Here is a 12,521-nt window from a genome sequence, read left to right on the forward strand (position 1 = left end):
TTTATGTCGACCGTAAAGGTGCATTTTGAACTCTCCCCTGTCCGCAGGAACCAGCATCGGTGGCTCTGACAGTTTATGTGTAATGAAGCTCAGTGTGAGAGCAAGTACATTTACACTTTATGGAGTCAGACCCTGATGGGAATCCTGACGGCACCCACCGCTGGCTGACCACACATAAAAAATATGAATCAATAAACTAAATGCCCCCTCTATAGATCTAGAGCGTTCAATATAGGAATCACTAGATGCAAACAGAAAAACAATAGAAATGAACAAATGAAAAAACTGAAAAAGTGCCCCAAAAGCTCACTCCCAACTACTAGTGATTTAACATAAAAAACAATCCTTTACTGCGGCAAGAGTACAAAATATTAAACAGCGTAGCATGCCGTGACGCATACTCGCCTAGGCTGACTACACCCAGGCCTAAAGCCAGCAGTCTCTGGACAAGTTTTCTAATCCCAGAGTCTTCATAAATGTCTCTTAGTGAAAGTGAAATGTCAATTTATGTGTGAATAAACTACTGGATATTTTTGATAAATCCTGTGAGTACAGGATAATATATACTTTTTATATTTTTTTCTGAAAATGCACATTTTTAAATATATATCTGCATACTTCTATTATTTTGTTACTGAATTATGTTACTGCACAATTTTATAATGTTAAGCTTTGCTTAACTTAATAATACATGACTGAGCTATAGTTCAAATACAGTTGGAAAAATGTACTTATATAATTGTTGCCATGGTGATTTTGGAGAAAATATACTTTTTTAAATCAACTCTCTTTTGGAATATTTTGCTAGAATAATGGAGCAGCATTATCCAAACAATGATTATAAGAAACCAAGGCTAAAACTTACAACATTGATGCCTGTCTTTTTATAGATAATCATGATTTACTGTAATATTATATATATATATCTATATTATATACACACACACAAATACAAAAAGGAAGCACTCATCTGAACTAGCATTAATTAAAGGGGGTTCTGCTGAAGACCAAAGTCATACACAATCTCTAAATCAGCGCACTCACATCAAATAGGTTATAAACTCTCATGACTGTAGTTAAAGCTACTTAAAAACACCTTTCTAAGATGACAAAATTGGAGTTTTAGTCACATTATATGGCCATATTATGCTAAGCCCACCACTACACCAAAGTACTCCAATGTAGGTGGGTCCTAACCTAAATACTGTTGCTTATATGGAGCTATTTAGGACCCACCTACATTGGAGTACTTTGGTGTAGTGGTGGGCTTAGCATAATATGGCCATATAATGTGACTAAAACTCTTAGAAAGGTGTTTTGAAGTAGCTTTAACTACAGTCATGAGAATTTATAACCTATTTGATGTGAGTGCGCTGATTTAGAGATTGTGTATATATACCATATTTGCTCGATTATAAGACGACCCTGATTATAAGACGACCCCCCAAAATCTGAATATTAACTTAGGAAAAAAAGAAAAAGCCTGAATATAAGACGACCCTAAAGGAAAAAAGTTTTACCAGTAAATGTTAATTCATGTAAACTATTTTTTTTAATAAAAGCTATGATTGAGAAAAATATTTTTTTTGTTTTTATTTCTTGTATTTTCCAACCTGTCCCCCAGTTACGCACATCTGCCCCCAGGCTTGCCACTCCAATATGGCACTGTGGCCCATGATATGCCTTTTAACCCTCTATATGCCACTGTGCCCCATGGTATGCCTTTTGACCCCCTATGTGCCACTCTGCCTCCAGAAATGCCTTATACCCCTATATGCCACTCTGCCTCCAGAAATGCCTTATACCCCTATATCCCATTCTGGCATTTAGGGGGTTAAAATGCATATTATGGGGCAGAGTGGCATATAGGGAGGTATAAGGCATTTCAGGAGGCAGAGTGGCATTAAGGGAGTTAAAAGGCATTGTATAGAGCACTCTGCCTCCAGAAATGCCTTATACCCCTATATGCCACTCTGGCATTTAGGGGGTTAAAATGCATATTATGGGGCAGAGTGGCATATAGGTGTATAAGGCATTTCAGGAGGCAGAGTGCTCTATTAAATGCCCCCTTAACGCCACTCCAGAAATGCCCTATGCCCCCATTTAACACACACACACACACCCTATACCCCCATTTAACTAACACACACACACACACACACTCTCCCCTCCCCTCCCCTCTCAGCCCTCTCTTACCGGTGCTTCCAGCCGGGGCAGCGGGTTGACGTCGCCTTCTGCTGCAGCCGGAAGGAGGTGGAGTTGGCAGCGGGGGTTTGTATCCGTCCGTCACGTATACTTTCCCCGGCTGTCAGAGATCAGAGTTCCCCGCACCGGTGCGGGGAACTCTGATCTCTGACAGTCGGGGAAGGTTTGCGCGACGGACGCAGACAACCCCCGCTGCTAGCCACACCTCCTTCCGGCTGCAGCGGACGTTGTCTACGCGGATCGCGTAGACGTCAACCCGCTGCCCCGGCAATACAGCAGGAAGCACCGGTAAGTGTGTGTATGATGGGGGGGGGGGTGAGACAGGAGGATCCAGGTCCCCTGCAGCGGTGCGGGGGATCTGGATCTTAGTCTCCTAATCAGACTCTATTTGAGGTCTGATAAGAAGACGACCCCGATTAGAAGACGAGGGGTATTTTTCAGAGCATTTGCTCTGAAAAAAACCTCGTCTTATAATCGAGCAAATACGGTATATATATATATATGCTTAGCCACGTTCTGCCACTCATGTGCAAGCAAATAACATGCATTAGGCTTCCAAGTCTTTCGGAAGACGTTTCCTACAATGTAGTTAGATTGTTTTAAATAATATTTTTTGTAGCTACAGCACACTAAATGACCCAAAGTTCTTGGTTCCAGCTAAAGGCATTTTCTCATGTCCATTATCCATCGCCCCGGCACATGTTTAAGTGTTTGCTCCAGAATATCTCCCTAAATAAGATGCAGCACAGAGTACACCATGGAATTAGAATGGAACGACCTGTCATTACAAATCCTGACATGGAGTTACGTCCAAAGAAGAACAAGATTCTGTCATCGGACATCATCATTTTTATTCTGCAGATGTTGTGGATAGCATCCATTGATCTTAAAGGCAAAGTGTGTTCCAAACCTTTACAAAGAAGAGCAATGCATACTGATTCATGTGCCATATTAATGCGTGAAGGTTAAAAAGAATGACAGACATAGGCAACATTCTGGAGAATGAAATCTAACAAGAATCAGCTTTCATTTTAGTTCTTTAGAGCATATCGTAACTAGTGCCCCCCAATATGTGTTTTTTTCTTTTTCAAATTAACAATCCTTTAGTATTTTGAAATATACAACCAACCATCCGCAACTTAATTTATCATAATATTAAAATGCCCAATGATGGGAAATTGCATGTATGGTGCAATGGAAGACCAAAAAGCACAGTGTATGACTGAAGTTATTTGCTTGATTTTCAAGTGTTGTCAAAATCTTTTGGTAGGGTCCACGTGACTTAATTAAAAGGAAGTTTTATGCAGGTGGCATCATTTACATAGGGTTAAACCCTAGGCTTTCTAGGTAAATTGCATATAGGGTGCGCACTCTTGCAAGCACATGCTTAAGAACATAGGAAAGAGCCTGGCGATGGCACCATCTATCAGCATAGCTTGCTGGTCATCCACCTAAGTTGCCTATGTGGTAGGAGCAATCCTGAATGTATATTTCTTAATGTACGTGCCACGGAGCCGCCACATTATATTTTTGCTGACTTCATAAGGGGTGAAGAAATCTGGACACCATTGGAAATTTTCAACATTCCTATGTTAACAATTCCTCAGAAATATTAAAACTCACAGTATTTGTTATCTAGTTTTGTTTTGTACTCCAATAATATTAAGCACTGAGGATTAAAAACTTGGGTATACACTGTCAGTGCTGAAGGTGACCAAAGCTTTTCCAACACAATGGAGAGTAATGTCTTTTTAACTAAGGATCAATAAAAATGTACATCTGTTATTCATGGCGTTGAGACATAGAGCTGCCATCTGGCTAGAGAATGACATTTTAAAATTCTGATCTGTCGTAGCGCAATAATGGTAATAATTTTACCCAACTTCCGTAGGGTAAAATAGGAGTGCTGGGGGTGTGGCTTCAGTTGATGTGTCCAATGACTGGCTGACATGCAATTTGCCATCAAGCTCGCCACCCATGTGACGTTCACCTTTAAATTATTAAAATACGTGTTCAAAACCAGATTTGTATCTCAGACAAGGTCAAATAAAACCAAGCTGCTCGATAAACAAAAATAAAATCAGGAAAAATAGTTGTAATATACATCTAACGTTAGAAATCGCTGACAGCTGGATCCTCTATAACATTGTTGAATTACACTCCGAAGGAAAACACTGGAGTACATGATTAAAAAGCTGGCCTGTTTGCTTTTTTCCTGTTTTGTTGGCACATAGGCCGAAAATCTCAAATAGACAACTACGCAGCGGATCTGTTCAGATTTATTATCTCATAACTTACTGTATTTTGCATTTGTTGGCAATTTAAAAAAAAAAGCCAGCATAATAATCATTTGGATTTGAAGGTGGCTCGTTTAATAATTCTTTTGGCATTTACATGTGTTTTCAACAGCTGGATGGTGACTGGAGTGCTTTATACTTTAAAAGAGGCCACAAAGCTTACGGCTTTTCCCATCATAGGCACAAATAAACACAACTAAAATTAAAAGATAATCGGAGCGGGTAAAAGATTGACCATAGTGTGAGCCCGCTCAGCAATCGTGAAAATTCAAAATCCACCGCGGTCAGATTCTAACTATACCCCTAAATGCCGGTACAAATACAAACACATATACATTGCAGACGATAACAATTAGACGCACTGCTTGAGAAGTCGGACATCTTTCCAACAACATACGGCACATCCTGAGTACCAAACGCAGTGTGAATACAGTTTAATGAGCCACTATAATCACAAAAAAACCCATTGTTGCACTGAAATATATAGACGATATTGTTCTTCCTAGTTTACGACAGAAGCGATTGAAAAGTCTTTTGCTTTAGTTCAACATATCTGATGGAGAACACTTGCTTCTAACCATTTAGAGCTTAGCAAAGTGTTGGGATCACTGCCAGATGCACCCAGTTGCACCTCTTACCATTCATAAAAGAAAAACAGCTGCTTAAGGGTATAGTCAGAAAAATACCGAAAATTGTGCACCTGTTAAAACAATTACACTATTTTCCTTTTTTTTTTTTTTTATCATCGCTCGAAATGAATCTGAGCAGAATTGCACAATTTTAAAGTTCTCTCGGTAAATGACATTTGTAAGTCACCAGGGGGCCAGGTGTACAATGTTCAGACAATTAGAATCAATATGTTTATGTCTGTGACATAGGAAAACCAACATTGATATCCCCTCTGGAAATTATTCTGAGTGAGTAACTAGCCTTTTCCAAAAGCAGTGTCAAATAAACTTTGCCCTTTCTAGAACAGAGAAAACAATTAAGCCACACTGTCAGGATAATCAGTACACGGTGGCTCTTAAAGTATTTGACACTTACAATCGACTATATAACAAATGCCGTCATAATATAAAGAAACTTTAGATCAGAAACTTTAATATGTCATTAGGCAAGTTTCTGTCTCTTAAAAAAATATATATATTATGTTCTATTTACTATATTTACCATATAAACGCATATTTGTTTTTAATAACTCAACATAAATAACAATTCATGTAAGATGCATGAGGTGCCTCAAATAAGCTACATTGCTATATGACACTAGGTTAGAGTTGATTGACCATAATTAATTAAAAATATTCCAAAAATATATACCACCTTGTTATGCCGAATCTGGCCATGAAGTTAAGTGTCCTTTATTGGCATCTATAATATTATAGAAACAGTAGATTCCTTACCATGGCAGGATCCATCCACTTCCTCGTACCCAATACTGCAGACACAACGTCCAAGAGGTACAAGCCAATCACCATCTGCCCCACAATATAATTTCGGAGTGTCCCGTTCCTCTGCATATTTTATACAGGAGCCACGTACTTCCACAAGCGAAGAGGAGTCAACTCTTGGAATAGTATCTGGAAACATTGCCAAATTTCTTACCATGTATGGGCACTTTTTGTAGTACACTCTTACCGACACAAGAGCAATGCATGCCCCTATATCTTGAAATGCAAGATAAAATCCCTTTTTAGTAATTGGACCCACTTCACGAACTTCAGTGTTGAGTTTTAGAATGCGGTCTCCCAAATCCATTTGTGTAAAACTCTCATCAGCAGCAATTGTATCAATTTTAGAGTACTGACTTGGCTTGAACTTTATTCCATGAGCCTCTTCGGACTCCATGTAGTAGAGATTAAATGTCTCCTTGCAGGTCCCCACCACCCAAGGGATGCTGTTACAGTCCCTGAGAGTGAACTTCATTTCTACAAACACTTTCTGTGCTGCGTCGCGAGAGATCCAGTTTGTCCGCAGCCAATTGTTTTGGTTTGCCTCCATCACGTTACACACTTGGTAAGTATGAATAGGTCTGTTGTACTCATCCATTTCTGTGATGGCGTCCCACTAAAAAGAAAAAAAAAAATATATGTTTTTTGAAAAGGCGTTATTGAGGGATGATTAACATATCTAGTAACCTTGTTGAGCTACTCTATTATAACTCCATTCTTCCAACCCAGAAATTAAACGCAGACACAATGCTTGATAATGAACTGTGATTTACAGTGCCTTCATGTGAAATACGGACATATTCTAGCTATCCGTATGAAGATAAAAAATGTAACATTTTCATTTTTATGCTGAAATCTATATATATTTTTAAAATACTACTGTCTATTCAAAAATGGGAACATGGTACAAATTGGATTTACTTTACATTGGTTTACTTCAGTCATATACTTACAATAAACGCACAGATACCATTTATAACCCTTAACCCCTATTACAAGTAATAACATTTTTATTTACAAGCTGCAGACCCGAAGGAACTGGAGGTCTCAGTTTCTGAAACATCAGGCATTTTTATTTACTTAGGCTTATACGAATAAAAACCTTTGTTTAACTTCTAGAATTTAGCCAAGTGGAAGTTGTACTTTGTGGCCAATTTTGCAATGGAAATATATTAAGAAAAAAGGCTGTATGAGAGCTATGTGTGAAAGGGAGCTCTCACCATTCTTTATAAAATAGTATAAATGTGTTTTCTTTTTTTTAAATCATTTTTAATTTTTGCATACTATAATGTTTCCAGGCAGCTGATCATTATCCATATGTATGGGTTCTTGTGCTGTTATTTTAGCCCAATCTACTAGATATACACCCATACTTGATTGTTTACATCTGTACAAAGCATTTTCATTTCATCTTTTTTCCACCTTTTTTTTCCCATATATTCGTAAGTATAATGCAGCATGACTAGAGATCCCCTTGAGGTCTCCGTACACCTACGGATCTCTCATTAGCTGGTTGTTTTGGCATACCCGGTGTCTTACTGATCATAGAGCGGATAGGCAGCTTTAAACTAATCTAGTAATATAATGATCCATAACAACTTGGCCGAACCTGTGTCCAATACACACCAAGGTATAAACTTGTACAGTGTCAGTCATACAAAAAGGAGAGAACAAATTTGGCAAAAATGATACCTATATTGGCTAACAGTATAATAGATTGCATGATTTCTAGACTATCTAGGTCTCTTCTTCAGGCACATTATGATAATATTCCCGAAAAGGAGACGTAGATAGTCACAAAAGCTTGCAATCTATTATACTTCAGTTAGCCAATATGGCTATTATCTTTACCGAACTTGCTCTTTATACAACCAAATAAGCCAATTTGAATATCAATTAAGTAATATAATTGATTATTTACATTTGCTAGAATTTAACCACAATGGACTTGACATACATTCTAGGGCAACTATATGTACCTGATATTACATTGATATTGGCAATTCCAGGTGTTGAATTTATCTGTTAAGCATCGAAGCTGATATAATCATTTATCAGAGATGGACAATATGGTAGAGTATGTGACAAGTAATAAGTAGTGTAATAAAACTGGATCGATACTAGATCACTTTGTGGCATGTATCTTTGAAAAACATAAAAGAAACAAATCAAAGTCAAAACAAAAAAAAACTATGTAACACAAGTGAAATGATGAAGACGGTTACTTAAATTTGTCAGGACGGCCAGCGGTATCATAAAAAGTCATTCAAACAAATTCTGTAAACAAGGAAACCAAGAACTGAAAAATGTGAAATGATCAATAAATATCAATTAAAAAAAAACAGAGAAGCTATAACAGATCCGTCACATTCCCAAACCCTACGTGTTCTATACACTAAAGAAGTCCATATAATGTAATTTACAGATTAAAACAAGTAATATATATGCATTATAAACAGTATGGTGGCGGTCACCTTGAAGCATTTACAGCCTTTAGCAGAACTATATTCGTTTTTTAAAGATATCTACAGCTTGTGCATTTTTGTGACAGTCAGTGTCATTCTTTTGGAAATATTTCGTTTAAATTTAGATTATGAAAGCTGAGATCTGCTGAGAAGTCTTCCATCTCCACACTCAACCCTTACAAAGGCTGTCTGGACCCATCAACAACAACCAGCAATTTAACAAAAGGAGTGATCAAGATAACAAGGAGAAATAATTGTGCACAGCTTTTCTCCGTGGTATACACAAAAGGTGTGTTTTTATTACATATACATTTATTATTATTATTTTAATCTGTAATAAAATATGAGGTTTTGCAAAAGTGACAAATTCACTTTTAATTCTTGGGGCCAGATTATTATTATTATTATTACTACAATTTAATAATTATTTATTATTGCTAATAATAATAATAATGAATTCACTTATATTATTTTTGACAGAGACGCTGACAATCAATCACTAGCCAGTCAGCAGCATTCTCTCCCCCCAGAAGTAGCCTCAGCCTTTAAGTGTAAATGAGGGACATCCTTCTTTAATGGAAGTCTTGCATGTAAACAAGCGAGCTCTTTGCCTTAGCAACAAATCAGCTGCTCCATCGAACTATAGAAATTAATTTCTAGCTTTGCTTCTGGCAACTGCTCTCTGAGCGCCTAGAGTGCTACTGTGTATAATACAATCCCACAATGTGCTACTTGGCCATTTTTATGGAAAAGATATCAGTTGCACAATGTTTTAACCCCTTCAGGACCGGCGGTTGCGTACTGCGTCTTCCCTTGAAGACCGCAGTTTTTGAAAATATTTTAATTCCGTGCTCGTGATTCACTTCAAAGCGATCACGTGCACGGAATTGTGTGGGGGAGTGGCTGCTACGGATCGCTGGGGACACACGTTCATTGCAACGCTGGATCGCGCATCATCGATGACGTACAATGGTACGTCCCGGTCTGGCGGTGACCTATGACCAGGAAGTACCAGGTACACCCCGGTCTTGAAAGGGTTAATATAAGAGAAATGTCCTTAATCACTTTCCTAAGGATTGGAAACAAAGTTTATGGACTCTTTAAATATAATAAACTACAGTAAAGTAGATGATATCTGAAAGTTATTTGATTATAGAATACACAGGGGCTGATTAAACAATGGATTATTTGCCCCAATGTCCCTCAGAATCCATCTTGTATACATGTTTGCTAAAACTCTGAAGATAAACATTTGTTTGATCTAGCAAAGATTATTACAGGACATGCATGATTTCCTTGTACTTGCATAAATAAATAGCAAAAGAAGTTCTTAGTTCCCCATGTAATGTTTTCTGGTGTTTTTTTTTTTTACTTAACTAAACAGTTTCTTGGATGAGCCACATCAGAAAAACCTGTTTACCTACAGTCAGAGCAGACAAAACAGTATACATGTTGGAGTCAGTGAGAAAGCAAGCCGCGCTGATCCCTGCAAGGCAAGACCCGAGTCACTGTGTCATTCTCCCGCAGCCAGCAGTCACAGGAGCAGAGATAATCTACGTAGGTAGGAGCTTTGATGTATTTGGATATGAATGCATATGGTTGTACACCTACGGCTGTGTGTATGCATGGATGTGCATTATGCCTTTCTGTGTCTATGTACATTTGTGAAGCACCGCAAGGAAAGAGGCGCTAACTCCGATTCCATGAAATATTTCATTCACATTGTCTGATACATATTTGGTTATGTCTAAGTATTCCGATAGCTTAAAAAGGAAATGCAGACAAACATAGAAAAGCAATTCAAGAAATCTTGGGATGTGAATAATTAACAAAGTGAGACTTCATGGAGAGAAAATACATGCACAAGTTACACTTCAATAACAACTTTTACTGTAGATATATTTATATTTACACCTCCGTTTTCCTGTTTGCCTTTTAATGCGCAAAGGTGTTTTTCCACCCATTGAATTTAACCCTTTTGTAACTAAATGCAACATTCGAAACATAATTATTGGTATTGATGGATGCTACACCTTTCCCACAAATAATTATGTAATCACTTAACATTTTTGCTCATTCATAATTTTTGCAGGGATCACATTATTTTCGTGTGACAAAAAACTCAGGTTTGCACTTTTTTAAATTAAGACTATGGGTGCTAAAGAAAATGGCTACATGGAGATCAAACAAAGCATTAACAGGTCTTAAACTGTTACTTTTTTAGTCAGATTTTAGTCAACAGGTCTTGAAATTTGAAATTGCCTGATGAAATTTAATATGTGTCAGCGCTGCAATAAAACATAGAATAGCACAATAAAGAAGAATCCTGGATTTAATGGATATTAAAAAGAAATACATCTCAGAATTAGTTAAAAAGAGGACATTAGGGCAAAAAACTTTTTTTTACCTTGTCTTCATATAAATTCATGTGAATGAATGACATCAAAACATGTTTGTTGCACAATACGGTACAGTGTATCAATGTTACCTGCTAAATAAGACTGACTTAAGAATTCTGGCTGGAAACTCGTGACAAGTGAATCTTCATAGTTGGTGAAAACCCTTTTGTTTTTACATTTATTACATTGCACACCTGCCAAATTTCCTGTTTTTTGGGTGCTGTCCCGGCATAAAAATACTGCCTATAAACAGCGCATTACATTGTGCACAGGCAGCATTGCATTTTTAACTGTTTATATCTAAGATGAACACAGCCTTAACGGTTGTATACGAACACCAAATTACCCAGTATCTGTACTGGGTAGCCTAGAGCTCAATGCTGCAGGATCCCTGCAGAATATGCTTTCAAATGAAACTCTTACTTGTCCTAAAAAAACATATATAATTTCATGGTTGCACAAGGTTGTAGTAAAAGTGCTATGAATGCTTTGGGCAGATAAGTATAAAACTAACTAGAAGCAGATTTAACCCTTTACATGTTAATAATGAACAGGGGGCTATTGCCATTAATCAATCAGTGGGGAAAACAGGAGAGGCATACTTTTTTATCTGTTTATCTGTGAGATGACTGCTACTGGTATTGCTGATGAACTTATCTCAAGTAACTGAGTAGATGTCACACCTGCTTAGGAAGTTATGTTAGCAGTTTGTTGATATTCCAATTAAAGTGACCTTAGCAGTAACGGACACTGATTCAGCGATAGTTTAAAAGCCATCTGGGTGCATTTATCTGATCATGGTCTCAGTGGAGCAACTTCAGATGCAAAGAACCATTATCCGAAAACTGATTTGAAGAAACATCAAGCTGCCCAGCTGTCAGTTAACTTATTGTATGTGGATGGGAGCCACCTGCTTCATTAGTGACTGGAAATGATTCCCCCGGATTTGGTTAAATATACAGAAGTGCTGTACACAAAAATGTGCAAGCTCATCACATTCAGACAGAATGTCAAAGCTGCATCAAATATCCACCAACTGGAAATATATATATATTCTGTATGATGAGAATGAGATATATATAACCCCCGAAGCCTGTGAAATGTAGCCTGGGCCATGGCTAATACAAGGGAAATGTTTGATCTCCCCAACTGGCCTATTAACACTATAGAGACTGTGCCGACTCAGCACAGCCTTCATTAAAAGGTGCCGTGTCCCTTTAAGGCACTTAGGACACTGACAAGAGGTGGAGGAGGCTAGGGGCATTGCCTCTTATGAAGTCTAGGGTGGCCCTGAAAGTAAATACATCACTGCTGAAGATAACACACAGCCAAGCAAGGTCTAAGCTAGAAAAACACCTCAAATTGAAACAGAATTATAAATTGGATGAGTTATGTTTATTTGTCCTTTTTTGTATTTGTTTTGCCCATTCATACAGTATTGTACAAAACAATCATTCATTTAATCTTACATCTCACCATAAAATATAAATCAATGGAGGTCCCCGAGTATACAGCTAAGATAAAGTTAAGGTGCCGATTTCTACATCATGGTAGACAAAGCATTTCCCTCACTAATACTGTTTTCTCACCATAAAAGAATTATAAAGATTGACTCATGAATGAATTAGGTCTTTAGTTCCAATTTCCATGTAAATTTACAATAATGGCAAAGAAAAGGAAGAAAAGTCTTAATCGTATTTCCTC

General features: G+C 37.6%; 1 protein-coding gene across 1 annotated transcript in view; it reads right to left on the reverse strand.

Annotated features, from left to right (window-relative positions):
- LOC149285296 (ephrin type-A receptor 6-like) overlaps positions 1–12,521 on the reverse strand; it is a 314,092-nt gene that overhangs the window by 260,805 nt on the left and 40,766 nt on the right. The window contains exon 2 of the mRNA XM_089495515.1: positions 5,906–6,569. Within this exon, the coding sequence (XP_089351641.1) occupies positions 5,906–6,551 (646 nt within the window). The 5' untranslated portion in view covers positions 6,552–6,569. The remainder of the gene's footprint in view (positions 1–5,905; positions 6,570–12,521) is intronic.

The sequence above is a fragment of the Sceloporus occidentalis genome, unplaced genomic scaffold, assembly GCF_023333645.1.
Source record: "Sceloporus occidentalis isolate IW3139 unplaced genomic scaffold, rSceOcc1.0.p SCAF_81, whole genome shotgun sequence".
In the NCBI taxonomy this organism is placed as follows: Eukaryota; Metazoa; Chordata; class Lepidosauria; order Squamata; family Phrynosomatidae; genus Sceloporus; species Sceloporus occidentalis.